This window comes from Podarcis bocagei (assembly GCF_964188305.1).
Source record: "Podarcis bocagei genome assembly, chromosome: 12".
NCBI classification, from domain to species: Eukaryota; Metazoa; Chordata; class Lepidosauria; order Squamata; family Lacertidae; genus Podarcis; species Podarcis bocagei.
The window spans coordinates 52,357,582-52,382,680 of record NC_138137.1 but is presented as its reverse complement, the minus strand read 5'-3'; the positions used below and the strand labels follow the sequence as shown (position 1 = coordinate 52,382,680).

Here is a 25,099-nt window from a genome sequence, read left to right as displayed (position 1 = left end):
TTTTGGTAATCATTGTTTATAATACCCCATAGTTAGTTTTTTTGAATAGTCATATTTGCATTTCTGTAGCATGGCTGTGATTAATTTGATGTTTAGAACATAAGCCATGGTCTGAATGGGCACAAAGAGATGGCAAGGATTATTGTGTTGTGCAAATTTCCCCATTTATTAAGTGCATACTTGTCCATTTAAAAGACCAAAGAATACTTTAATGCTTATTTGTCTTAAAATACAGCCCTAATGTGTACTTGTCTTAAAAGCTGTTCACATCCTGTTATTCTCTAAACAGGCATTTAAAATATACACCATCTTGCATCTTTGTATGGTACAGTGGAAGGAAACAGGAACCACTTTTTATGCTGAAACATAAGTATGTTTTTATGAAACGTACTTTATCAATTAAAGTGTAGATAAGAGTCAGAGTATATCATCAGCTTATCCGGGAAATCTTTATTACTAACTTCTGTGGCCGTAAATGCCAGCAAACATTTGTGAGCATTGTGGGGGGAAACAACAGCTGTGTATGAAAAGCTGTGTTCTCTATTCCCGACATGTTTAGAAACAAACTCTCAAGGAATTTGGTATTTACCATTTCTGTGTGTATAATTTTTTTATTAATATGTTGAAGTCAAATTAGTAGACAAGATTATGACTAAAATAATAACATGCAACAGTTTAAACTTTTAAATAATAATAATAATAATAATAAATTTTATTTATATCCCGCCCTCCCCAGCCGAAGCCGGGCTCAGGGCGGCTAACAACACTAAAATAGTGCCACATTATAAAAACATCATAAGAATTAATTAAAATCAAAATTGATGGCAACCATAAACTAAAGTATTGTAAAGATTGCCAAAGGAGGGAGTCAGGCTGTGCCCTAACCAAAGGCCTGGTGGAACAGCTCTGTCTTGCAGGCCCTGCGGAAGGATGTCAAGTCCTGCAGGGCCCTTGTCTCTTGTGACAGAGCGTTCCACCAGGTTGGAGCCGCAGCCGAAAAAGCCCTGGCTCTAGTTGAGGCCAGCCTAACCTCTCTGTGGCCTGGGACCTTCAAGATGTTTTTATTTGAGGACCGTAAGTTCCTCTGTGGGGCATACCAGGAGAGGCGGTCCCGTAGATACGAGGGTCCTAAGCCGTGTAGGGATTTGAAGGTTAAAACCAGCACCTTAAACCTGATCCTGTACTCCACCGGGAGCCAGTGCAGCTGGTATAGCACCGGATGAATGTGATCCCGCAGCGAAGACCCCGTAAGGAGTCTCGCTGCGGCATTCTGCACCCGCTGGAGTTTCTGGGTCAGTCTCAAGGGCAGCCCCACGTAGAGCGAGTTACAATAATCCAGTCTGGAGGTGACCGTCGCATGGATCACAGTGGCTAGGTCAGGGCGAGAGAGGTAAGGAGCCAACTGCTTAGCTTGGCGGAGATGAAAAAATGCCGCCTTTGTTATAGCTGCAATCTGCGCCTCCATGGAGAGGGAGGTATCGAAGATTACACCCAAACTCTTAACGGACGGTGCTGGCACTAATTGCACCCCCGCAAGAGATGGGAGTTGCCCCCTCAATCCCATATCGTCCCGTCCCAGCCAGAGGACCTCTGTCTTCGAAGGATTTAACTTCAACCGGCTCCCACGTAACCATCCAGCCACAGCTTCCAAGCATCTGATCAGTGTGTCTGGGGCCGAGTCAGGATGGCCATCCATCAACAGATAGAGTTGGGTGTCATCAGCATACTGATGGCAGCCCAGCCCAAAACTCCGGACAAGCTGGGCGAGGGGGCGCATAAAGATGTTAAAAAGCATCGGGGAGAGAATCGCACCCTGAGGCACTCCACACACCAAGGAGTGGCGGGATGACAGTTCCCCCCCAAGCGCCACCCTCTGTCCCCGACCAGAGAGAAACGAGCGCAGCCATTGAAGGACTGCGCCCTGGATCCCCACATCGGCGAGGCGGTGGTCCAGAAGTTCGTGATCGACCATGTCGAAAGCTGCTGACAGATCTAGAAGAATCAGCAGCCCCGACCCGCCTCGGTCCAGCTGTCTACGAAGATCATCTGTTAGGGCGACCAGAGCCGTCTCGGTCCCATGACCAGCGCGGAAGCCGGACTGGAATGGATCCAGAGCCGATGTTTCATCCAGAAACCTACCAAGCTGTTCAACAACCGCTCTCTCAATCACCTTACCCAGGAATGGAAGATTCGAAACTGGGCGGTAATTGGATAGATCTAAGGGATCTAATGATGTTTTCTTTAAGAGCGGACGCACCACTGCCTCCTTCAGTTCCCCTGGGAATGTCCCGGTGCCAAGGGACAAATTGATGATATCCCCCAGGGGGGCCCGCACCTCGTCTGGACACGCTCTAATCAGCCAAGACGGGCACGGGTCGAGAGGACAAGTGGTGGGTTTTCCAGCTCGGAGGAATCTGTCCACATCGGCTGGGGATATCCGGTCAAATCACCATCATATATATGTGTGTGTGTGTTCTCTTTTCCCCATCTAGGTTCTATGCCAGCCTTCCTCAACCTCGGCCCTCCAGATGTTTTGGCCTACAACTCCCATGATCCCTAGCTAGCAGGACCAGTGGTCAGGGATGATGGGAATTGTAGTCTCAAAACATCTGGAGGGCCGAGGTTGAGGAAGCCTGTTCTAGGCCATGGAAAACCAAGCAGACAATTTAGTTGGGTCTTTTGCCTGCTTGTGGGAGAAAAGGACAAATCAAGAGGATTGTTCTAAGAGAGTCTTTCAAGTACACAAAACCCTACCCACTTTCTGTTGTTTTTTCTTTTATATTTACCCCATGGTACTTACTTCTGAGTAGCTAATATTTCACTGCATTAGCAACAAATAGCAAAGTACAGTGGTACCTCAGGTTAAGTACTTAATTCGTTCCGGAGGTCCGTACTTAACCTGAAACTGTTCTTAACCTGAAGCACCACTTTAGCTAATGGGGCCTCCTGCTGCTGCCGCGCCGCCAGAGTACGATTTCTGTTCTCATCCTGAAGCAAAGTTCTTAACTCGAGGTCTATTTCTGGGTTAGCGGAGTCTGTAACCTGAAGCGTATGTAACCTGAAGCATATGTAACCTGAGGTACCACTGTATCAGGGAATGATAGTCTGCTAAGAACAAAAATAAAATAACAAAGTATAAACAGAACCTAGCCTGTAATTTTATTTTGGTTTTCAAAGACATTATGTTGAGCTACTGTGTTTGCTGAATGACCAGAAAAAGTGTTCTAGCTTGCCCCTTTCTCTAGCAGGGGTTTATACACAAAATCAGCAGGTCCATATTTTCATGTTATGGAGCTAATAACAACTGAATAGCACAGCAACTGAGTCCTATTCAAGGGCTGGAGACTATTCAATAAGACATGAGTTGGGTGATTCAATATCCATATTACAAATGATGTGTTTATTTTTTGGTAATTTGGTCTCAGTGGAATTTACATTTTGGTATGTGTGTATAGGATTATGCAATTAGTCTATATAGTGCTGTTAACTGACAGTTGAATTGCAGTGTACCAAGCCCAATGTAAGAAGAAAGGCTCTATAGACACTTATGGGTATCTCCTGCCATGCATTCAGAACCGCACTTACAAATGAAGAAAGGTCCTGCTCAGCGCTTTAAATCTCATCCAGCTACCTTCCTTCTATAGCATACAGATTAATCCCTATATACATCAAAGAGATCTTTTAAAGCAAGAAAAGAAATATTCTATTAATATCAAAGTAGTTGGAATGCCACTGAAAATTAATGTTACGTAATAGAAAATATTGGCTCACTAAGTACATATTTAAGAGACTGCAAGACAGATTGTTACCTAATTGCTCTTTTCCCTTGGTTCTGGTGAGCAAAACCTTTTTGTGTCATTAGCTTCACAGTGTTTCAACAGATGAAATAACTTGTGCCTTTTAGAAGTTGATAATGTAGAATTACTACCATCTCCATTTACTTCCTCATATTATTTTGTTTCCTGTATAATCTCTTGGGATCCAATTTATTTATCTCAAGCCAGAAAGCATGCTCCTCCTCCTTGACATTCCCATTCCATCACAAGTCTGTACAAATTACAGTTTCAGCTTAAGAGAAAGCAAGGAAGAAATTTCTAAAGAATAATGTGGAATCTGACAAAGTAAGGTGAACTGTTTGCTATTTTGGAAAAAGATCAACTTGGGGGAAAGTCTGCTGTATTCTAATGAAATTGATGCTGTTGCACAGAAAAATGTAAGTAATCTTGTTGGCAACGAGAATGAACTGGAAAATGTGAGAAAATTACAGGAAACTCTTGAAAATGTCTTCTTTTTTATTTCATAAAAGTATGGTTATTTGTATCTGATAGGAATGCTGCTATTATTATTTTTTTTAAAAGTTCTTGCTTATGAAGAATTATGTAGAATTCTGAGAAGGCAGTGTGAAGTTACTGATTCAATGTATGCCTTACAGACATGGCACATAAATTTTGTGGTCAGGAATAAAACACCTGGGAAACATTCAATTGACCGTTCTGGTTGCATTGTTTGTGAAGCCTTTAGAGTTGTACTAAATTGTACAGATTTACTAGATTCTTACAGTAAGAAAGAGATGTGTTATTACTGTCCACCTGCTCTTGAGCACATATCCTTTTCCACCCCACCCCTATAGCTGGCAAAACACCCTGGCTTTCTTATGTTCAGCTGTAACCTCTAGGATTAAAGCTGAATCAATTGTACTGGCGGAGTACCAATGCATCTCTCTGCAAGCTATCTTTTTCAAATTCATTGCAAAAACATTTATTCTTGGTTTTTACTCGAAATTCTTTTATGTTTTGGGACTCAGCTTTTTGTTTAGAAGCCTCTCTAAGAATCGGTGGCTGAAGCACACCCGTTCTGTTGTCTTTTTTAATGCATTTACTCTGAAGTATATTATTCTGTCCCCTATTTCTGAGTTGCCCCTTGATATGCATCTGAGGGGCAAAAGATAACAAGGAAGAAATCAAACCAGTTGGCTTGTAAGTGAAGATACCAGCATGCCATTTCAAACAGAAAGGTGGCATGTCAACTCACAAGTGTGTTTTACATTTTCATGGGTGCCATGCTCCAACTTGCTGTTTTGAGTATTCATTATCAGTCTTGGTTTTCTGAAGAATCATTTAATTGTTTCACCTGAAAAAAATGTTTTTAGTTTACAGTAGGGTGGTCCAACACATGACCCAGGGGCCACATGCAGCCCTTGGGGCTGTTTTTGGTGGCCCTCAGCAACCTTCAGGACTTCTTAAAATGGTTTGATTTGATGCCCCTTTTTGTTGTTGCTGTGAGGTGCACATGAAAACAAACAGCAAAGGCATTTGTAATGTCTCCCTCAACCCAGTGCCAGAGGAAGGGGGCGGGGGGACGGTCCGCCCCAGGTGCCAGCCAGGGGGTGACATTGCCACGGGCGGGCGCCTCCCCCTTGGGACACTCACACAGATGGGCACTGCCTTATTGGTACAATGCTTGCACGGACGGGCGCCTCCCCCTTGGGATGCTTGCTCAGGCGGGCACTGCCCCATTAGGACAACGCTCGCATGGGCGGATGCCTCCAATAGGATGCTCAGGCAGGCAGGTGCTTCCCCCTTGGGATGCTCACAGGTGCAACACCCCTGTGTGCGATGTGCCACTCCCCCGCGTGTGACTTTCCACACCCCACATGCGACATGACACGCCCCTGCCGCCCCGCGTACCAATGCCCTTTCCTCCGCAACTACCTCAACCTCTGGGAGGCAAAACGTGCTATCCCTCCCTGCCTCTAACATTGCCTGGGGCTGCTCTGTGTATATATAAAAGGTAAAGGGATCCCTGACCATTAGGTCCAGTCGTCGCCGACTCTGGGGTTGCAGCGTTCATCTCGCTTTATTGGCTGATGGAGCCGGCGTACAGCTTCCGGGTCATGTGGCCAGCATGACTAAGCCGCTTCTGGCGAACCAGAGCAGCGCATGGAAACGCCGTTTACCTTCCCGCCAGAGCCATACCTATTTATCTACTTGCACTAGACGTGCTTTCGAACTGCTAGGTTGGCAGGAGCAGGGACCGAGCGACGGGAGCTCACCCCATCATGGGGATTCGAACTGCCGACCTTGTGATTGGCAAGTCCTAGGCTCTGTGGTTTAACCCACAGCGCCACCCACGTCCTTTTGTGTATATATAGGCAGCAACAAAATAATCATAGCAATAATAATATATTAATGCAAGAGAGTTATTGCCCCCCCACTGGTATTGGACAACTGGATACCTCCACTTGTTTACTTAAGGCTACAGCCCTGTACAGTATGAATTTACCTAGGAGTCAGTCTCAGTGAACTTAACAACATTTTCTTATGAGTAGGCACACATAAGGCTTGCACATTCTGACCTGAGCAGGGCTTAATCCCAGGTCAGCAGGCATGGAATTGTGATCCTGTTTTACAGATCGCAGCCTAGCAACTTGATTTAGTGCATACATACTAGGGAGTAGGTTTAGGAGTGCTTACCTTTAAATATATTTGTTCCTTATACATTATTATTTATTAACTATATTGTGAAAACTTTAATTAACAATATGGAAATTTAATTCAGTATGCGGCCTGCTAGGTTCTGTGTCAAAGTACTTTTGTGGCTCACGTGGTCAGAAAGGTTGGACCACCCTAGTTTACAGTAAGGTTTCTCACCAGATAATGTGTGCTGCTAATTCCAGCGTCAAATTATGTATAAGACTGGCAACCACATATTCTTTGTTACTTATCTGCCTTGTTCACATGTAAAATGGTGGTGAGGCCTGATTTTAGCCCATAATGGTAGGTGCAACATTTTTTCTATGGAAATTTTCTACTACTATATTTATTTTTTAAAAAGTGTTTTTAACTCTGCTTGGGGTTCTCTCCCTCTGAAGAGTGTGCAGAGCCCTGCATTTTGAATCTAAGCACCCAGCTGATACTTTTGTTAATTACCCGCATGTGTGTCAGATCTATTTTTCACCTTCACATACAAGCCTGTTTCAAAAATCTGTACAGTACAGTATTGTAAGAAGTTTGGGGTTTCCTAGAAATTCATGAAGGGTTCCTCAATAATACTAATGGCAAGATAACCTACAAGATAGCTTTGCCCACTGCTGTTGGTTTTCTGTATAATGTACAGTTTCATTCTCCATTCACAAAAAATGTTTTGAGTCACTTTAAGCTGGGAGTTGCTCTAGCTAAGTCATACTCAGAGTAGGCACTTTTACATTAATGGACTTGTTACTAAAGTTCTGAACTGGCCTAATTCAGACAGCTTTAGTTATTATATAACTATGCATGCGAAATGGGAACAGATTGGAAAAAGTGGTATATACATTTTAGAAATAAATAATTTGCATCACTCTAATGTATTGTGGGGTCCATTAAATATTGTTTATCATGTGTGCAGTTTTGCTGATACCATGGTATCAACTGACCCTCCCAAATCTTCTGTTATTATGGGACTTTTACTATCTGTGTTATTCCCTTTGTAATCAGAATATTTGTTTGTTCCCAGTGCAAGAAGATGCCAAATTTTTCTTTTTCAACGGCTAGTAATTTCCTTCGGTTTACTCCTGAGACCTTGGATCAAATTAAAAAGAGAATTGCTGAGAAGAAAGCAAAGCGTGCCAAGGCCACAGAGGGGGGCAATAGTCAAGAGCAAGAAGAAAATATTCAACCACAGCTTGATCTGAAAGTTTTTAAAAAGCTCCCTATTCTATATGGAAAACCCCCTCCTTGGCTCATTGGAGAACCATTGGAAGATGTTGACCCCTATTACAAGGATCGTGAGGTGATACAGTTTCTTTAAAGTAAATTGTAAGAATTTTTGTTACATAAAATGTTTTTGTAAACCAAAAACAAAAATGCTGCAGTTTCTTCTTGTGTAGCAATCAAAGTAGAAATTACAAATGAATTTCAGAACAGGTCTGAAAACATTAATTAATTTCATAAATATGATCAAATTTTAAGCATAGTATCTGGGATTTAATTAAAAAGTCTATTCTTTGTTAACATTGCTATAAATGTGCATGCACATCTTGGACAGAATACCCATTTAAATGGTACCACGTGCACATTAAAGTACGGTAGATCTGTGGACAGGAGCCTAAATGTTCAGTGTTAATTTTTCAGATAACAAGCTGTAGCAATGTGTACAGTTATGAACATTTAACTTTTAATTTTTATGGCACTTACATGCACTTCATTATGTTCAACATTACAACCAGTAGACCCAGGCAAAATATATTTTTCAGTGAACATGCTATGAATAAGCATACACAGTCAGAATGATTTGTTGTGCATTTGAGATAAACGTCATACGAAATAATCTCTGCTGAAGTACTACATTTGTATTAATTCATTAAATTAAGATTTTAATGGAGGCCGTAAAATATCAGTGTCTTTGTCATTGTGATAATGCAGCATATTCGTCTTATGCTGGATGAGATGTATCACCTTATTTCATTTGTAGCCATGCAGTGGCGTAGCGTGGGGGGTGCAGGGGGGGGCCGACCGCACCGGGCGCAACATCTGGGGGTTAGGGTTAGGGGGCGCAAATCCACGGGTTAGGGGGCGCAAATTACTTGCCTTGCCCCGGGTGCTGACAACCCACGCTACGCCACTGTAGCCGTGCCTGCTGTTTTTGTTTGCTATCAGCTATCAGAAGTACCGTATTTTTTGCTCTATAAGACTCACTTTTTCCCTCCTAAAAAGTAAGGGGGAAATGTGTGTGCGTCTTATGGAGCGAATGCAGGCTGCACAGCTCTCCCAGAAGCCAGAACAGCAAGAGGGACTGCTGATTTCACTGCGCAGTGATCCCTCTTGCTGTTCTGGCTTCTGAGATTCAGAATATTTTTTTTCTTGTTTTCCTCCTCCAAAAACTAGGTGCATCTTGTGGTCTGGTGCGTCTTATAGAGCGAAAAATACGGTATATGCAGTCCACTGGCCTCTTAATAAAAATAGAGGTAGAATCATTCCATAACTTAAGCAAATTAATAAAACAGCAGAGCAACATCAACTTCCAAACTCCCATTATTTATTTTGCAAATGAATTCCATGGCACGACTCTGATCTGAATCAGGGGCTGATGATTTATTTCATTGCAAAAAGCAGTAAACTGAGATAAAAGCACTGATCTGTGCCATCCTTGTGTGTTTGGCCTTCAGTGAATGGCTACCCCACTACCCAGTCTTTTATGCAGCTCCTTGTCATAACGATGGGTCTCCTGAGTGAAGCAGAAATAGAATGAGTTGTACTTCTGTGTTTGTTTACTTTCATCAGCAGTCCATATTGTTCTCCCCAGTCAATCTTTATGAAGTTGCAGTGTGTTTATATTTGTAGACAGTAGGTCTATCATGAGCATGTTATATTTAAAAAGCATTTCCATCTATTTTACAGACTTTTATGGTGCTATCAGCCAGGAACAGAATCTTTCGGTTTTCTGCCACCAAAGCCTTGTTTTTTTTCAGTCCTTTCCATCCACTGAGAAGACTAGCTGTGAAAATTTTGATACACACATATCCTTCCAATGGGTTTCCTTCATTCTTAATCTCTTATACAGAATCACAGAGAGCTGTTAGTTATATATGTATATATGAGCTTTAATATATATTTCTTAGGATTCCGGAGAGTGACTAATCATTTATTCTATTTTTAATATTTTGTTGGAAGCCACCCAGAGTGGCTGGAGAGACATGGGTGGGGTAAAAATATATATTATTTATTTATTTATTTATTTATTTATTATTATTATTATTATTATTATTATTATTATTATTATTATTATTATCCTGTGTTCTGCAACTTTGCTATGGTCCACTATTGCAGTTCAAAACATAATTTTAACTGTGTTACTAAGAAGAAAGAGTACAATTTATTATTTAGACCTACAGAAGATCTTGCTAGGCCAGATCCCCTTGTAATTTGCAGTGACAGATATAATCAGCTGGTGCTCCGCAGGTTGTAGATCTCAGTGTCCTTTCTGTGCTTGAACACATGGCTTATAATTATCTGTTTTGTTTAGATACCTATTTGGACTGCCTGTATTAATTTATATGTTTAAATCAGGATTGATGGAATATTATTATTCTTAATGTCACCTGACAATGTTTATTATTATTATTGTTTGCTTTTCTCTTTTTTCTATTATACTCACAAATTAAAAACTGAAATAAAAAAAGAAAATGAGATGGTGCAAAGGCACCTTTAGGAAAACTGACCATCAGCCATTCCCCTGTGGTGAGTCCATACAATATGAGCGCCACTTGTTTTGATGGCCCTGTATATTAAGATCCCTCGTCTTGCAGTCATGTTTCATACTATAGTTAAATGATCAGAGCTAGTGTAACATGATCCCTTCACCTCAAAACATACAACCCCAAATTATAAACAGTACATGCCCCAAGTGTGCAACTGTAGGCTAGAAATTGGTTTGCTTATGCAACTTTGTTCCATATTCCCTTCACTTCACCCAGAAGTTCATACCCATCTTTAATACCTTGATTTATTCTATACTGGACACACTAGCCCTGTTTTGAAGGTATGAAATGTGCAGGTAAGGAGGGGAGCTTTCCTACACTCAACATCCATACAGGCAGCAGAAGGTCTGAATGTTGTGGGGTTGGGCATATGGTGAGCTGGCCTGATTTGGACTATGACTAAAAGTGGCAACCATTGCTCCACTGGCGTACAAGGGGGGGCACCATTTGGGGAAAGGGTGCCATTGTGGCCACCACCCCCGGGATGTGTGCCGCACACCGCACAACCACGGACATGCGTCACACCCCCGCGGGTGACACGCCACACCCCCTAAATATTCTTTTGTACTTTCAAGAGCTCTTGTTTGGGTTAGACATGGATCCTGTTTGTTGTTGCTGTTGTTTAGTCATTTAGTCGTGTCCGACTCTTCGTGACCCCATGGACCAGAGCACGCCAGGCACTTCTGTCTTCCACTGCCTCCCGCAGTTAGGTCAAACTCATGCTGGTAGCTTCGAGAACACTGTCCAACCATCATGTCCTCTGTCATCCCCTTCTCCTTGTGCCCTCCGTCTTTCCCAACATCAGGGTCTTTTCCAGGGAGTCTTCTCATGAGGTGGCCAAAGTATTGGAGCCTCAGCTTCACGATCTGTCCTTCCAGTGAGCTCTCAGGGCTGAGTTCCTTAAGAATGGATAGGTTTGTTCTTCTTGCAGTCCATGGGACTCTCAAGAGTCTCCTCCAGCACCATCATTCAAAAGCATCAATTCTTCGGTTACCCAGAGAATAAAGGCAAGATTTCTTCCGATTAACCTCAAGTGCTTGAAAATGTGCACAGGAACTACCTTGTATCATTCCTGATGCTGACTCTAGCCTAAGGTTCATAACAGTTATTATGCTGAATAAACAAGAAACAAGCAAAGTTAAACTAAAGAAAATGCATTATTTTTAGATTTTTCCTTTTAATTTAAGAGCATGATAGTAAGTAGCATTAATTACATTTATTTTGGTTACTCATATTTTACCACAAACTGTTGAATATTTATTTGTTTGTTTGTTTAATTTATATACCACCTTATACCTGGAGTTATACCCCTTATTTTTAAGTGAAACACTATTTCCTTAACACATCATGTACGTTATTCATAGCATTCATAACATGTGCGGTTCTCGTTAACTGTATTTTTATGACTTTAAACAAGCCTCCAGAAAATTACCAAATCGCTGAGTAAGTATCACTCCACACTTCATGTACAATCTATGGTCTGAATGAGAATCAACCATTGGAAGGCAGGAATAAACACAGAAGGGATGCCTGCTTCGTAATTGGGAAATACTAGAGGTGCACCTGATATTCAAATAGGTGCACTGAGGTCTACTCAGGTCTAACTTGAGTGGGGGTGAGGAAGTGAATTAGCAGTAAAATAATGCTCATTTGTGCACAAGCCCTAAGTCTCCTATTATACTGTCTTGCTTGGAACTGCAAAAGTAAGGGGAGGGTGAGTCAAACAGCAGCTCATATGTGACTGGTGGGATGTACCTATTTTGCTTTCTGGATCATACAATGTGCAAGCCTTATCTAGCAGTTGGCTCAGAGATGGAAATAAATAAATATTATACAGCAATCGTATAATGAAATCTAACCACACCTTTGCCCTACAATGCCATCATAGCACTTCCATTTTTCCTTGGGCTTCATGTGGGAAGTAGCACATGAGTAGCCTTGATTCCCTCCACACTGGTAATGATTTTGTTTCTCTGGCTTTGATTTTCAGGTATATTTTCACAGTTATTTATACAGTTGAATTTGCAGTAAAAATAGTAGCAAGGGGATTTGTTTTGAATGAATTCACCTATCTTCGAGATCCCTGGAACGATTTGGATTTATTTGTTTTAATTATGACGTAAGTTTCGGTGTTTCTTCTTTGCAGTTTATAATTTTTCATACAGGAGAAAAACTAGAGCTAGAATTCTGCTAGCTTTGCATGTGAAGATGCTGCTGACCTTGGGAGCATTTAAACATATAAGGTGGGAATCGCCTAACAAGTTCTGTCATTGTAAGCCCTGTGTGAAAACTTCTGCTTGCGTAACAGGGCTTTCCCTTCCTTTCTTTCCCATCACAACTCTGACACACCCCAAAATTGGCTCAGGCAATGTGGGGAGAACCCCCAGAACAGTGGGGGAGGGGAAGGAGAGGAGGATAGTTACGTCCGGCAACCTGCACTACTTGCATTGACAGGATGTTCACCGTAGGATGATGCTGAATTTCACCCATTGTGGATGTAGTTCGACTTGTTAATCTACTAATTCTAGCTACTATTAGACTTCATGTTGTGCCCTTTGGATGAGGAGTGTTTTGGACTTGTGTCAAATTTTAACTATACGTTGTAGAAATATCTGCACAATTTTGAACAGCCAGTGTGGTGTAGTGGTTAAGAGCGGTAGTCTCGTAATCTGGGGAACCGGGTTCGCGTCTCCGCTCCTCCACATGCAGCTGCTGGGTGACCTTGGGCCAGTCACACTTCTCTGAAGTCTCTCAGCCCCACTCACCTCACAGAGTGTTTGTTGTGGGGGAGGAAGGGAAAGGAGAATGTTAGCCGCTTTGAGACTCCTTAAAGGGAGTGAAAGGCGGGATAACAAATCCAAACTCTTCTTCTTCTTATGAAACGGCCAGTCACTTAAACTATGTGTGGAGGTTTGTTTCAGTATAAACTGAATGCTAGTACAGCGTGTGGTGGAATGGAATGGTCTGTGGCCATGCCCTCCCGGAGTTTACATACACACAAAATGGGACCTTGTGCATGCAAAGTATCTGCTTTAGCACTGAGTGAGCATGGCCCTTTCCCAAAAACAATATACACACATGAAGCTTCTTTATCCCAAATCTTTCTAACCCACTGCTGCATGCTCCTGGCAAGCAGTAGCTCTGCTTGAGTTTCCTGCACCTTGAGATCCCCCCCCCAGAAGTGTGGGAGATTGAACCCAGAGCCTTTGGAATATTAATGCTGTGTCCTACCCCTCAGTTGTAGCCCACATGCCACACTAATAGCCCATTGTTTGGGGGAAGCAGGGATTGGCGGGGGCAGGTAAGAATATGTGTGCAGAATATAGCTACCAGTAGCATTGTCTTATAAAATGATGAGTCTGTCGATATCTTTTTTCATATTTTGAAATTTTCAGGTACGCCGCTTTGGCTTTGCGTTTTAGTAGCATTTCAGCTATCCGAATTTTCAGGGTTCTGAGAACTTTAAAAGCTGTTTCTGTAATCCCAGGTGAGAGGCTCTTTTTCTTGCTTTGTCTGTTTGTTCGGTTACTAAATTTGTCTTCCACCTTTCACTCAAGGAATTCAAACTAACCCAAATAAGAAACAGTTAAAAACAATCTATTATGAAAATTCAATGAAACAGTAAGTCACAAAAGAGAAAAGTTCTGACAACACCACAATTTATAGATTAAGGTTACCAGATTTTTTTGTCAATGAATCCAGGGACACTTTTCAACTTCAGTAGGAATGATAGGATTTTGTCAGGGGACTGATTTGTAAATCCAGGGACTGTACCCGAGAAACAGGGACGTTTGGTAACCTTATTATAGATCAAAGCTGAACTTTAAATGGTACCAGAAGACTATAGCCTATAGGGAGCTTGTTCAAATTCTGGTGCACTTCCAAAAACAAATCAGGAGACAGACACTATCAGAAGGTGAGACACTGCTATGCACTCCCATCTCCCCACCCCTAAAGCACATTGCAATAGTTGGACTTCAGGGCTATGCTTTCCATAGCGTAGACCCATTAGATTTCAAAGCGATAAACAACTACCTGACATTCAGAAGACATCTTAAGGCAGCCCTGTTCAGGGAAGTTTTTAATGTGTGATTTTACTGTATTTTTGGTTTCTGTGGAAGCCGCCCAGAGTGGCTGGGGAAACCCAGCCAGATGGGCGGGGTACAAATAATAAATTATTATTATTATTATTATTATTATTATTATTATTATTATTATTATTATTATGATAATAGCTGAGAAACATAATTCAAAAGGGCTGTAGTTTTGTCCTCTGTTATCAGTCTGTATAATATTTAGTCTTTGTTCATAGGACTGAAAGTCATTATAGCTTCACTTCTTCAGTCTGTCAAGAAGCTTGCCAATGTGATGCTATTGACAGTTTTCTGCTTGGCTGTCTTTGCCCTGGTTGGCCTCCAACTCTTCATGGGCAACTTAAAATATAAATGTGTCCATGCTTCTTACTTGAATAAGAGCATCAGCAAGGAGGAGTCATACACATTACAGGATTCAGGTAAAAACACCCTCCTTTAAATCTGTAGCATATTGCTTACATAACCCTGGTACTTTTTGTACTGCCAAAACAGTGTTTTACTTTCGGATCATTCCTAAACTGGCATTTATAAATTAATACAATAGCATCCCACGCCCCATATTATTATGTGGTTTTGAAGTTTCATTGAACCATGTTGAGTCAGATTTAGACTTTATATTTGCTAGCATCTTTATTTGTGTAAGAAGTAATAGTAACAATACTAATGCTGTCATATGACTTGAGCTGAATTATGTACGGCACACAGACCAACAGCACAATTCAGCCCAACGCAGACCTGGATTTTAATTTTTTTTAGAGGGTCTGGAGAGAGAGCTCCAAAGTTGTGGAACCACCACCTGGAAAGCCCTATTCCTAATAACTCCCCAGATAATCTGGGGCTTGCCATTCACTGGTTCCTCAACCAATCTTCCATCTGCATCTTTCTAACTCAGCCAGCCCATGACATAGCAACTTCCAGCTTGATTTCTCTTCTCTTTCTTCCATGTGGGATATAAAGGGGAAGGAGATTGGAATTCACTTATTGAACTTAGTCTATCCAGCCTTGGCATGAGTAACCTAGCCTTAATGATGAATTCCTCCGAGGAGTCAAGGACCCCAGTGCATCCCATGGTAGTGATTCTGCCTCTTTTGGAGCAATCGCCTTCTGGCAGAAGGAAAGAGAGTTTAAGGAGACATCCTGAGGGGCAGTCAGAATGCTACTGAGATGGATGACATTCTGGTGAGGTGGGGCCTTCTTCTGACTCCCTCCCCAACTGGTGACTGAAAGCAGATCTCTTCCCTCCACTCCACAGAGAGTGAATTTTCTTCCGCTATCTTTGGGACTGGTACTCTTTTGGGGGAGCCACCTGGGCTTCAGTGTTGACTTATGTGAAACAATGCAGGCGTAGAGTGTATGCATCAGCCAACATTTCCTTCAGCAAGCAGGCACTGCAGGAGGTGGTTCAACAACAGGGTGGGGGAAGGCCACAGGAGAGCCTACTCAGCTGGGCACCCCTAAGAATATGCCATCCATGAATCTCCTCCTCCACTCCAAAAGAATAGAATGTTGGACTTGCATTCATTTTCTGCAGGACATGGAGGAAATCCAATGCTCTCAGTGCTTAGGGTGACTGCAGTAAGCGGATGAATTGGGTTAAAATGTAAGTACAGTAGTACGTAGTAAAATGAGGCAAGGAGGGTGTGTCCAGGGGTATGTTCCCTGTTGGTTTTTCTGTTCCTGTTCTATTCTGTTTGCCAGTTGCATTGCCATGATTGCATACTGTTGTGGAAACTGGGGTGGTTTACTCTTAGGGTGTCATCAATCTGCATATCTTGCCTAGTGAAGTAAGTGGGAGACCACAAACTTGACATGAGCCAACAGTGTGACATGGCAGCTAAAAAAGCCAATGCAATTCTGGGCTGCATCAATAGGAGTATAGCATCTAGATCAAGGGAAGTAATAGTGCCACTGTATTCTGCTCTGGTCAGACCTCACCTGGAGTACTGTGTCCAGTTCTGGGCACCACAGTTCAAGAAGGACACTGACAAACTGGAACGTGTCTAGAGGAGGGCAACCAAAATGGTCAAAGACCTGGAAACGATGCTTTATGAGGAACGACTAAGGGAGCTGGGCATGTTTAGCCTGGAGAAGAGGAGGTTAAGGGGTGATATGATAGCCATGTTCAAATATATAAAAGGATGTCACATAGAGGAGGGAGAAAGGTTGTTTCCTGCTGCTCCAGAGAAGCGGACACGGAGCAATGGATCCAAACTACAAGAAAGAAGATTCCACCTAAACATTAGGAAGAGCTTCCTGACAGTAAGAGCTGTTCGACAGTGGAATTTGCTGCCAAGGAGTGTGGTGGAGTCTCCTACTTTGGAGGTCTTTAAGCAGAGGCTTGACAACCATATGTCAGGAGTGCTCTGATGGTGTTTCCTGCTTGGCAGGGGGTTGGACTCGATGGCCCTTGTGGTCTCTTCCAACTCTATGATTCTATGAGACACAACCCATATGTGGGTCCCCTCCATCCACTGCAGAAAATGAACTTCTCACAAAAAGTCCAGCATTCTACTCTCTCAATCAGATCAGGGGATACTGCTGCAGGGTCTGATGGACCAATTTCATATGGCTTGGTGGGTCAGACACAGGTTAGCCACCTGACTGGGAGTTTGTTATTCAGCTGATAACTACATCCATTGTATTATGAGGTAGGAAGAGGTTTTAAATGACTATTACTTTTGCTTCCAAAATGTTTGCTTCCAGAAGTATATCAGAAAAAGAATTCTTCTACTGATGTATTGCTGTGTGGATACACAACACATCCCAAGTAAGTGTAACTGAGGACCAAACTAGACAAGATGTTAATTGTTAAAGCTATAAAGGCTTTAGCCCTATATACTTAAAGGAGCGTCTTCACCCCGTCATTCAGCCTGGACACTGAGATATAGCTCCGAAGACCTTCTAGCGGTTCCCTCACTGCAAGAAGTGAGGTTACAGGGAACCAGTCCTTCTTGGTGATGGCAACCACCCTGTGGAACACCCTCCCATCAGATGTCAAGGAGATAAGTAACTATACAACCTTTAGAAGGCATCTGAAGGCAGCCCTGTACAAAGACGTATTTTATGTTTGAAGTTTTACTATGTTTCTGCATATGCTAGAAGCCACCCAGAATGGCTGGGGCAACCCAGTCAGATGCACAGGGTGGTACTACTACTACTACTAATGTTAATACAATTAACAATAAAAACAATTAACATGCTTAGTTTTAAAATTTAATCAGCAGCCATGCATGACTGGGAATTAATAATTTCCTTCTGTGCTGCAGACCCGATAAAAATCACCCTGACTCTGTTGGTGGAGGAGTTTATCTATAGTGGGTTTTCCCCTCATTCTGAAAGGCAGAATTTATGCAGACGGAGACCCCCTAACAGTTCTAGTCCCTGCCTTCATTGGCCTAATAAGAGTCAAAACAAAACTCTACTCCTTACCCCAATTCTTAGCTAGGGAGGAAAGTGTATCAATCATCTCTTTCCCTTCCCTTCAGATTCTGAAATACCTTCAGGTCAAAAGACATGAGTAAATAAGATCAAGCACAATAAAAGGTCCTTCTGCCTTGAGTGTGCCTTCCCCAGAGGATTCCCTGGCAGGAAGGGGTCAAGAAAACTGATCCACCTCCAACAAACTCCACTTAATCAATGTACCTTATTGACCAGTCTCCCCCTTCAATAGTAGATGGATCTGACTTCTGAAAATGTATCAGAAGCAAAGGAAGAGTGGTGCTAGATCAGGCCAAAGGTCTATCTAGAAACAGTGTCCAGCATGTCTTTCACAATAGCCAACCCAATGTCTTTGGGAATCATCCTCTCCTGCTGTTGTTCAGAGGCATGCTGCCTCTAATACCTGATGTAGGAGAGCCATCATGACTAGTCGTTCGGTCAGATCTTCCACTGGGGAGAAAAAAGAAGAGGAGGAAGTATGTAGGATAAACTTTCCTTGTCACTCTAGTCATATCTAGAAGAGAGTCTCCAAGAATCTAGAACAGGCTTCCTTAACCTCAGCTCTCCAGATGATTTGAGACTACAATTCCCATCATCCATGACCACTGGTCCTGCTGGCTAGGGATCATGGGAGTTGTAGACCAAAAACATCTGGAGGGCTGAGGTTGAGGAAGCCTGATCTAGAAGAACATTTACATGTCACATCTATGAAGTGATCTGAACATTCTTCCTAATATGGTAAAAGTGGGAGAAAGTCTTACACGCCAAAGCAGGTTTCAAGGAACATGTTATCTTTGTACAAGCAAGCATTCACCAGAGACTATCCCCAACCACTCACAGAAAAGCCTCTGACCTTTTCTTGGTCCTCTCAAAATAAGGTCACAGACCACTCAGTTATTACCTACCTTCATCTTTTCCTCAGAGGTGCAACACAACTTAACTCACAAACAGTGCAAAGGTTCCCCTCATGGGATCTCCACAAAGTATTCTGGGCTTTAAGTAAAACAACAACACCTCATTGAGCCACTGAAATAAGTCTCTCAAGGTCACTCCTTAGCACAATTACATCTGCCAGGTGATTCTTACAACTAGGAGTACTGTCTATTAAGAAGCAAATCCTTCACTCAGACCCTTCTGCCTCCACCCTTTATAGTTACTGCTCCCACACGGACTTTGAGATAGGATGGGCTAGTCTCTGTCTTATGCCATTATGCCTTTAATAGCTTTCTCTGAACATATAGAACTTTTTTGTATAACTTATAACTTATCACAGGGGCCAGTAAAAATGTTGATAACGTTGGTTTGATTTTAATAAACTCTGTTCAGTATTGATGTTGAGACTGTAACAAAACCTAGAAGATTAAGTATGTTTGAGAAAGATGTGAATGTCCAGGTTCCACTTGTGAGGTAAGCAGTCAGAGAGATCTTTTACTTGAAAGTTATCAGTAACATAATGTATTCTCTTTTATAAGTGAAACTGAATGTAAAAACGGAACCTATTATTGCGTGAAATATGGAGAAAATCCTGATGATGGATACACCAGTTTCGATCATTTTGGATGGGCCTTTCTATCATTGTTCCGACTGATGACACAGGATAGTTGGGAAATCCTCTATCGGCAGGTAATTGTTTCTTTTTTTTAATGTACTGTTGGTATCTACTCGAAGGGTAAATTTCCTTTAACATAGCAGGGATAGTTTGGTTATGGGTCCACCTTCTGGTCAAGTCAGAAATGAACACTTCGGAAGTATACTGGAAGTACCATGATGCTTCCATGGACTTCCATACAGGAAACATACCCTTTAACATTTCTCAGATGAAAATAGGAACATTTTTCACTCCCTCTCACAACTGAGCCTCTTCAAACCCCCGCCCCCATGTTTTTGTGTCCCCCCCCGCCCCGCGGAGCATTCCCTATTTGAAGAAGGGTGAGTGTCGTCACCACTGCACCAACAGAACACACACCACCACCCTGAGAAAACACCTTAATCCAAATTTTATTTTATTTTATTCTTTGGTGGAGTTACAAAAAAAACCCCACACACCAATAAATACATTTTAGAAAAGGGCAAGATTAGGCACAGATGTGCAAAGCTTTTTAATCATCATCATCAATGCCCCTTGTGCCCCACTCCTGCCCAGGACAGCAATGCCTGTATCTCAGAGCTGGCACATCACGCAGGGCTGAGCCTCGGTAGTGGCAGCCTTTTCTCCTCTTCTCCCATTCTCCAGCAGCTGCTATGAACTGCTCAAAGGAGGAGGTTGTCAGTGGCAGCCATGGAGAGCCAGGGAGAGGCAACAGGATGCTCCTTCGTAGCTGCCACTGCTGCTGCCATCACTGCTCGGGACAAACACTAGCTTATTCTCCTCTCCGAGCTCAGCACTCTGAGGAAACAGGGACCTTCCAGGCAAATCGGGACACTTGGAGGGTATGAAACATAAGCCCAGGAATTTAAGGAGAAACTTAGAAGCAAGCAACAGAGATCAGCAACAGAAAAACCCCATCAGGAACAGAAAGCCTACTTCCAATACTAACACTGAACTGTTTAATAGGGGGAAAGACCTATAGTCTTCTTTTTTTAAGTGCAGACAATTTACACTGAAGGTACACTGAAGGAAATCTACACTTCATGTTGGTACCAACCGTACTATTTCACTTTGGCTAGAAGGGATGGTATGTTGGGACATAGCAAAGCTAATCCCAATAGGGTGGGTCCCTTGACTGCACCCCTGCGTAATTTATCATGGAGAGACCTGCTGCAGGACCCTCCTTCCAAATGCAACCTCTGCCTATGCATCATTATCAATTGTGTGGTGATGAATGAAAGTGTTTGGAGAAGCCCATGCAGCTTCTGTACAAGCCTTATGAAGAGTACCATTAGTAGCGAAAGCCACGGAAGCAACTGCAGCCCTAGTGGAATGAGCGATCAATCAAAGAGTAAATGTAAAGCTGTCAGAATCTTATGACAGTCCCGTGAAGGGAACCCATGTGCAGTGGTGTAGCGTGGGGGGTGCAGGGGGGGACAGCCGCACCGGGCGCAACATCTGGGGGTTAGGGTTAGGGGGCGCAGATCCACAGGTTAGGGGGCGCAAATTACTTGCCTTGCCCCGGGTGCTGACAACCCACGCTACGCCACTGCCTGTGTGCCATGAGAAGTCACTTCAGTATAGCACCTCTAAGAAAACATTTAACTAGAAGTATAGAAGGAAGGAGAATTAGGTTTAGAAAGAATAGAGGAAATCGGGTCCACCCTTAAAGAGGGCACGTATTGCTGTGAGACCTGGACAACCAACACCCTGTCTTGTGGGTGGATACTTGGTAAGCCACAACACCTGATTGGTAGGTCCCTCGAAGCTGGGTACAATCTGGCCAATGGGACGCAGTCCAAATGGTTCGAGGAACCTATATATACCTATGCACATGACCCAGAGCTTCCTCTTTCGGTGCATGCATTCGGAACACCTGCCCACCTCTCCCTACTTTTAGGGCTTTGTGCTTGACCTTGCTATGCCGTCGTGTGTCATCCGTCGTTTGGACAGGGGCACGGCAGGAATTTTCCCCACTTGGATGATTGGCTGCTGCCATTTGGGTTTCGCCTGCCGTGTAGCAAATCGTCACAACTTGTAAGGTTGCAGATAGGCTCTGGTTCAGGTGATAGGGATGGGAGAACGCTCTCGCCATCCCAATGTGAAGGGTATTCCGTTAAAGTAATCCAGAGACTCGAAGGTGTGGTCAACCCCTGTGAGGGGGTTGTGCCCGTGCCTGAGTCCAGGGGGACATTTGGGTGGCGGAGTTAGCCCGTTCCTGGCTTTCCGCTTATCCAGGTGTTCACCCTTGTCTGACCTGTGCTGGAACCCTGGGTCAGCGCTACCTGCCTAGGCAGCGAGCTAGTCGAAACAGAGCCTATGCAACCAGTCACTTTTCTGTAATCAATAAAGTTGTGGCTTAAATTCTGCCAAAAACCAAACGAAAAATTTGAGTCAGGTGTTAATTTATTTAGGGGGGAGGTTTCTGGGTCTGAACATGCAAATGGCTACAGCCTGCCTCTTCAAGGTATTTGTGTGAAGGTCCTTCCAAAGGCCATTTTGCAGGAATGATAGTAGGTCAGCCACAGATGTCCTCTTAACAGACACCTTGTTTTTGATACACCAAGCACGAACAACCTTCCACCTTGCTTGTTGGATGCAAATGCTCAATGGACATCAGTTGAAATGACCTCCTATGAGGTCATTGTGCCTTTCCTTCTCCCATATCATCCATCCCGAGTTTTGTGATTGATGTTAGGAAGAATCCCTCTCATCAATTTGGTGGGCTTGGCCTGCTATAGGATGATGCGTGAGGGGGATTTTTCTGTTGTTATGTGCATGTGTGCGCCCCCCAACTCAGGCTTCCCCTTTTCATGGAAGCCTTGATTGCAGAGACTTTGATGGGTATCCACTGGCAGGTAAAAACAATTTTATTATCTCAGATTTTTGGCGTTAACTAGGAGACAACAGTGGTTGCTTGACCTGATGCCGTTGCTCTATTACTATTCTATTAATTGGATTATTTTAACATTTGTTTTTATTCTCTGATCATTGTTTTGCTGAAAGACAATACATGATGAGTTATGTATTTCATGCTTGCAGGTTATCAGAACATCTGGGAAATCTTACTGCATCTTTTTTGTGATAATCATCTTTTTGTGCTCATTTTATCTATTTAATTTAATCCTGGCTGTTGTAACAATGGCATATGAAGAGCAAAACAAAGCAACACTTGCACACACAAAGGCAAGGGAGATGTTACTTCGTGAAGCCAAAGAACTACTAAAAAAGGAAAAGGTTTGTAAATCTTTTTTTAAAAAATATTATTATATACTTAGCCTAATTGTTTTTATTGTTGTTGCTGTTGTTAACAATAGAAATAAAGTATGTATAATTCTATTGTTGTATCTTCATCCATGATAATTACTACTTAATTATGGCTGAAGTTCCAATAACAGAATTTAATATTTAATATTTAATACTTTAATATTTAATACTTATTAAATTTCTGTAGGGGGAGAGGAAAAACATTGCAAAATTAACATGTGAATTAAATGAAATACATTAATAGATTTTATGATGGTGGCAGTAAAAATGCTGTAAGCTTTTGACTGCAATCGGTGATGCAATGGTCTGGAATGTGATTCTCCACTTTGCACTGTCATAGACTGCGCTTTTTATCTATTTACTTAGAAAAATTAAAAATTGCTTTCAAAATAAATATTTTCAAAAATTTACATAGTACAGGATGGCTTGCAAACATGGGCGCAGAACAATCCAAACTCTGGGTATAGGGCAGTATATAAATTCAATAAATAATAATAAAACTGTTGCAGATGACTTGGTTTTAACACTACAGGAGCCAGAATCTAGTACAAAAAGAGTTTTAGAATTAATTCAAGAATTTGGTCGGGTGGCGGGATTTAAGTTGAATAAACAAAAAACTAAGGTACTAGGAAAGAATTTGACATCTTCCGAAACAGATGGGTTTCAGAAGGAAACAGACTTAAATATTGTTTAAAAAGTGAAATACCTGGGGGTTAACTTGTCTTCCAAAAATTTGAACTTATTTAAAGACAACTATGAGAAATGTTGGTCAGAAGTTAAAAAAGACCTAGAAATCTGGTCAAGATTGAAACTATCCTTGTTAGGCCGAATTGCAGCTATAAAGATGAACGTTTTGCCAAAAATGTTGTTTCTGTTTCAAGCCTTGCAGATCGTGGACAGAGTGGAATGTTTTGGAAAGTGGCAGAAGGATATTTCGAAGTTTGTTTGGCAGGGCAAAAAGCCCCGAATAAAGTTTAAAATATTAACTGATGCAAAAGAAAGAGGGGGGTTTGCCCTGCCAGACTTAAGGTTATACTATGAAGCTGCATCCTTCTGCTGGATGAAAGATTGGATTTTGCTAGAAAACACTGATGTCCTAGATCTGGAAGGCTTTAACAATTCGTTAGGTTGGCATGCGTATTTGTGGTATGACAAGGCAAAAACACACGAAATGTTCAAAAACCATATTGTCAGAAAAGCAATATTTATGGTCTGGAAAAAATACAAAGACTTACTTGAAAGTAAGACCCCGAGGTGGCTATCACCAATAGAGGCCAAGGCTCGGAAAAAACCTAATATGGAGGCCGGCTGGCCGAAATATTGGGAAATAATAGAAAACATTGGAGACAATTGGAGGTTGCAGAGCTTTGAAAAATTAAAGGATAAGGTGCAAGATTGGTTTCATTATGCCCAAATTAATGAGGTTTTTAAGTTGGACAAAAAAACAGGATTCCAGGTGGAAAAATCGAAACTTGAGACAGAGCTGTTAGAACCAAAGACCAAGGTACTATCGAGAATGTATAACTTGCTGCTTAAATGGAACACCCAGGATGAGACAGTTAAATCAGCCATGATAAAGTGGGCTCAAGACATTGGGTACAATATTATGTTTGAAGACTGGGAAAGGATATGGACCACCGGTATGAAATTTACGGCATGTAATGCCTTGAAAGAAAACATTATGAAAATGATATACAGGTGGTACATGACCCCAGTCAAGCTTGCTAAGATATACCATTTGTCTGATAATAAATGTTGGAAGTGCAAGGAGGCTGAAGGGACATTCTTTCACCTTTGGTGGACTTGTCCAAAAGTGAAGGCCTTCTGGGAAATGATCTACAATGAGTTAAAAAAGGTGTTTAAGTACACCTTTCCTAAGAAACCGGAGGCCCTCCTCTTGGGCATTGTCGGCCAAAAGGTGTTAAAGAAGGATAGAACGTTTTTTATGTATGCTACTACAGCAGCAAGAATTCTTATCGCTAAATATTGGAAGACTCAAGATTTGCCCACACTGGAAGAGAGGCAGACGCAATTGATGGACTACAGAGCCAGTGTGGTGTAGTGGTTAAGAGCGGTAGTCACGTAATCTGGGAAACCGGGTTCGCGTCCCCGCTCCTCCACATGCAGCTGCTGGGTGACCTTGGGCCAGTCACACTTCTGTGAAGTCTCTCAGCCCCACTCACCTCACAGAGTGTTTGTTGTGGGGGAGGAAGGGAAAGGAGAATGTTAGCCGCTTTGAGACTCCTGAAGGGGAGTGAAAGGCGGGATATCAAATCCAAACTCTTCTTCTGCTCTTCTTCTACATGGAGTTAGCCGAGATGACTGCCAGGATCCGAGACTTGGGAGAAGAAGCAATGGAGGAGGACTGGAAAAAATTTAAGGACTATTTGCAAAAATTTTATAAGTTATATGAACTATAGGATTTCGCATGACTTTGAATGTTAGCCCCAGCAACGAGAGTGGAATACATATGAA

The 25,099-nt window shown here is 42.3% G+C and overlaps 2 protein-coding genes across 4 annotated transcripts in view; one reads left to right on the top strand and one right to left on the bottom strand.

Annotated features, from left to right (window-relative positions):
• WDR48 (WD repeat domain 48) overlaps positions 1 to 23,477 on the bottom strand; it is a 58,154-nt gene extending 34,677 nt beyond the window's left edge. The window contains exon 1 of the mRNA XM_081163634.1: positions 23,473 to 23,477. The gene's annotated coding sequence lies outside the window, so the exon portion shown is untranslated. The remainder of the gene's footprint in view (positions 1 to 23,472) is intronic.
• Positions 1 to 25,099, top strand: part of LOC308569499 (sodium channel protein type 5 subunit alpha-like) — a 57,335-nt gene that overhangs the window by 2,213 nt on the left and 30,023 nt on the right. The window contains exons 1-10 of one of the 3 annotated variants that reach the window (XM_081163460.1): positions 3,423 to 4,213; positions 7,495 to 7,770; positions 9,378 to 9,498; positions 11,593 to 11,680; positions 12,228 to 12,356; positions 13,633 to 13,724; positions 14,550 to 14,750; positions 17,035 to 17,098; positions 19,242 to 19,392; positions 22,400 to 22,594. In XM_081163460.1, coding sequence (XP_081019586.1) covers positions 7,504 to 7,770; positions 9,378 to 9,498; positions 11,593 to 11,680; positions 12,228 to 12,356; positions 13,633 to 13,724; positions 14,550 to 14,750; positions 17,035 to 17,098; positions 19,242 to 19,392; positions 22,400 to 22,594 — 1,308 coding nt within the window. In that variant the 5' untranslated portion in view covers positions 3,423 to 4,213; positions 7,495 to 7,503. Of the gene's footprint in view, positions 1 to 3,422; positions 4,214 to 7,494; positions 7,771 to 9,377; positions 9,499 to 11,253; positions 11,681 to 12,227; positions 12,357 to 13,632; positions 13,725 to 14,549; positions 14,751 to 17,034; positions 17,099 to 19,241; positions 19,393 to 22,399; positions 22,595 to 25,099 lie in introns of those variants that run through there. The other 2 variants (XM_081163461.1, XM_081163462.1) reach the window with 2 other exon arrangements.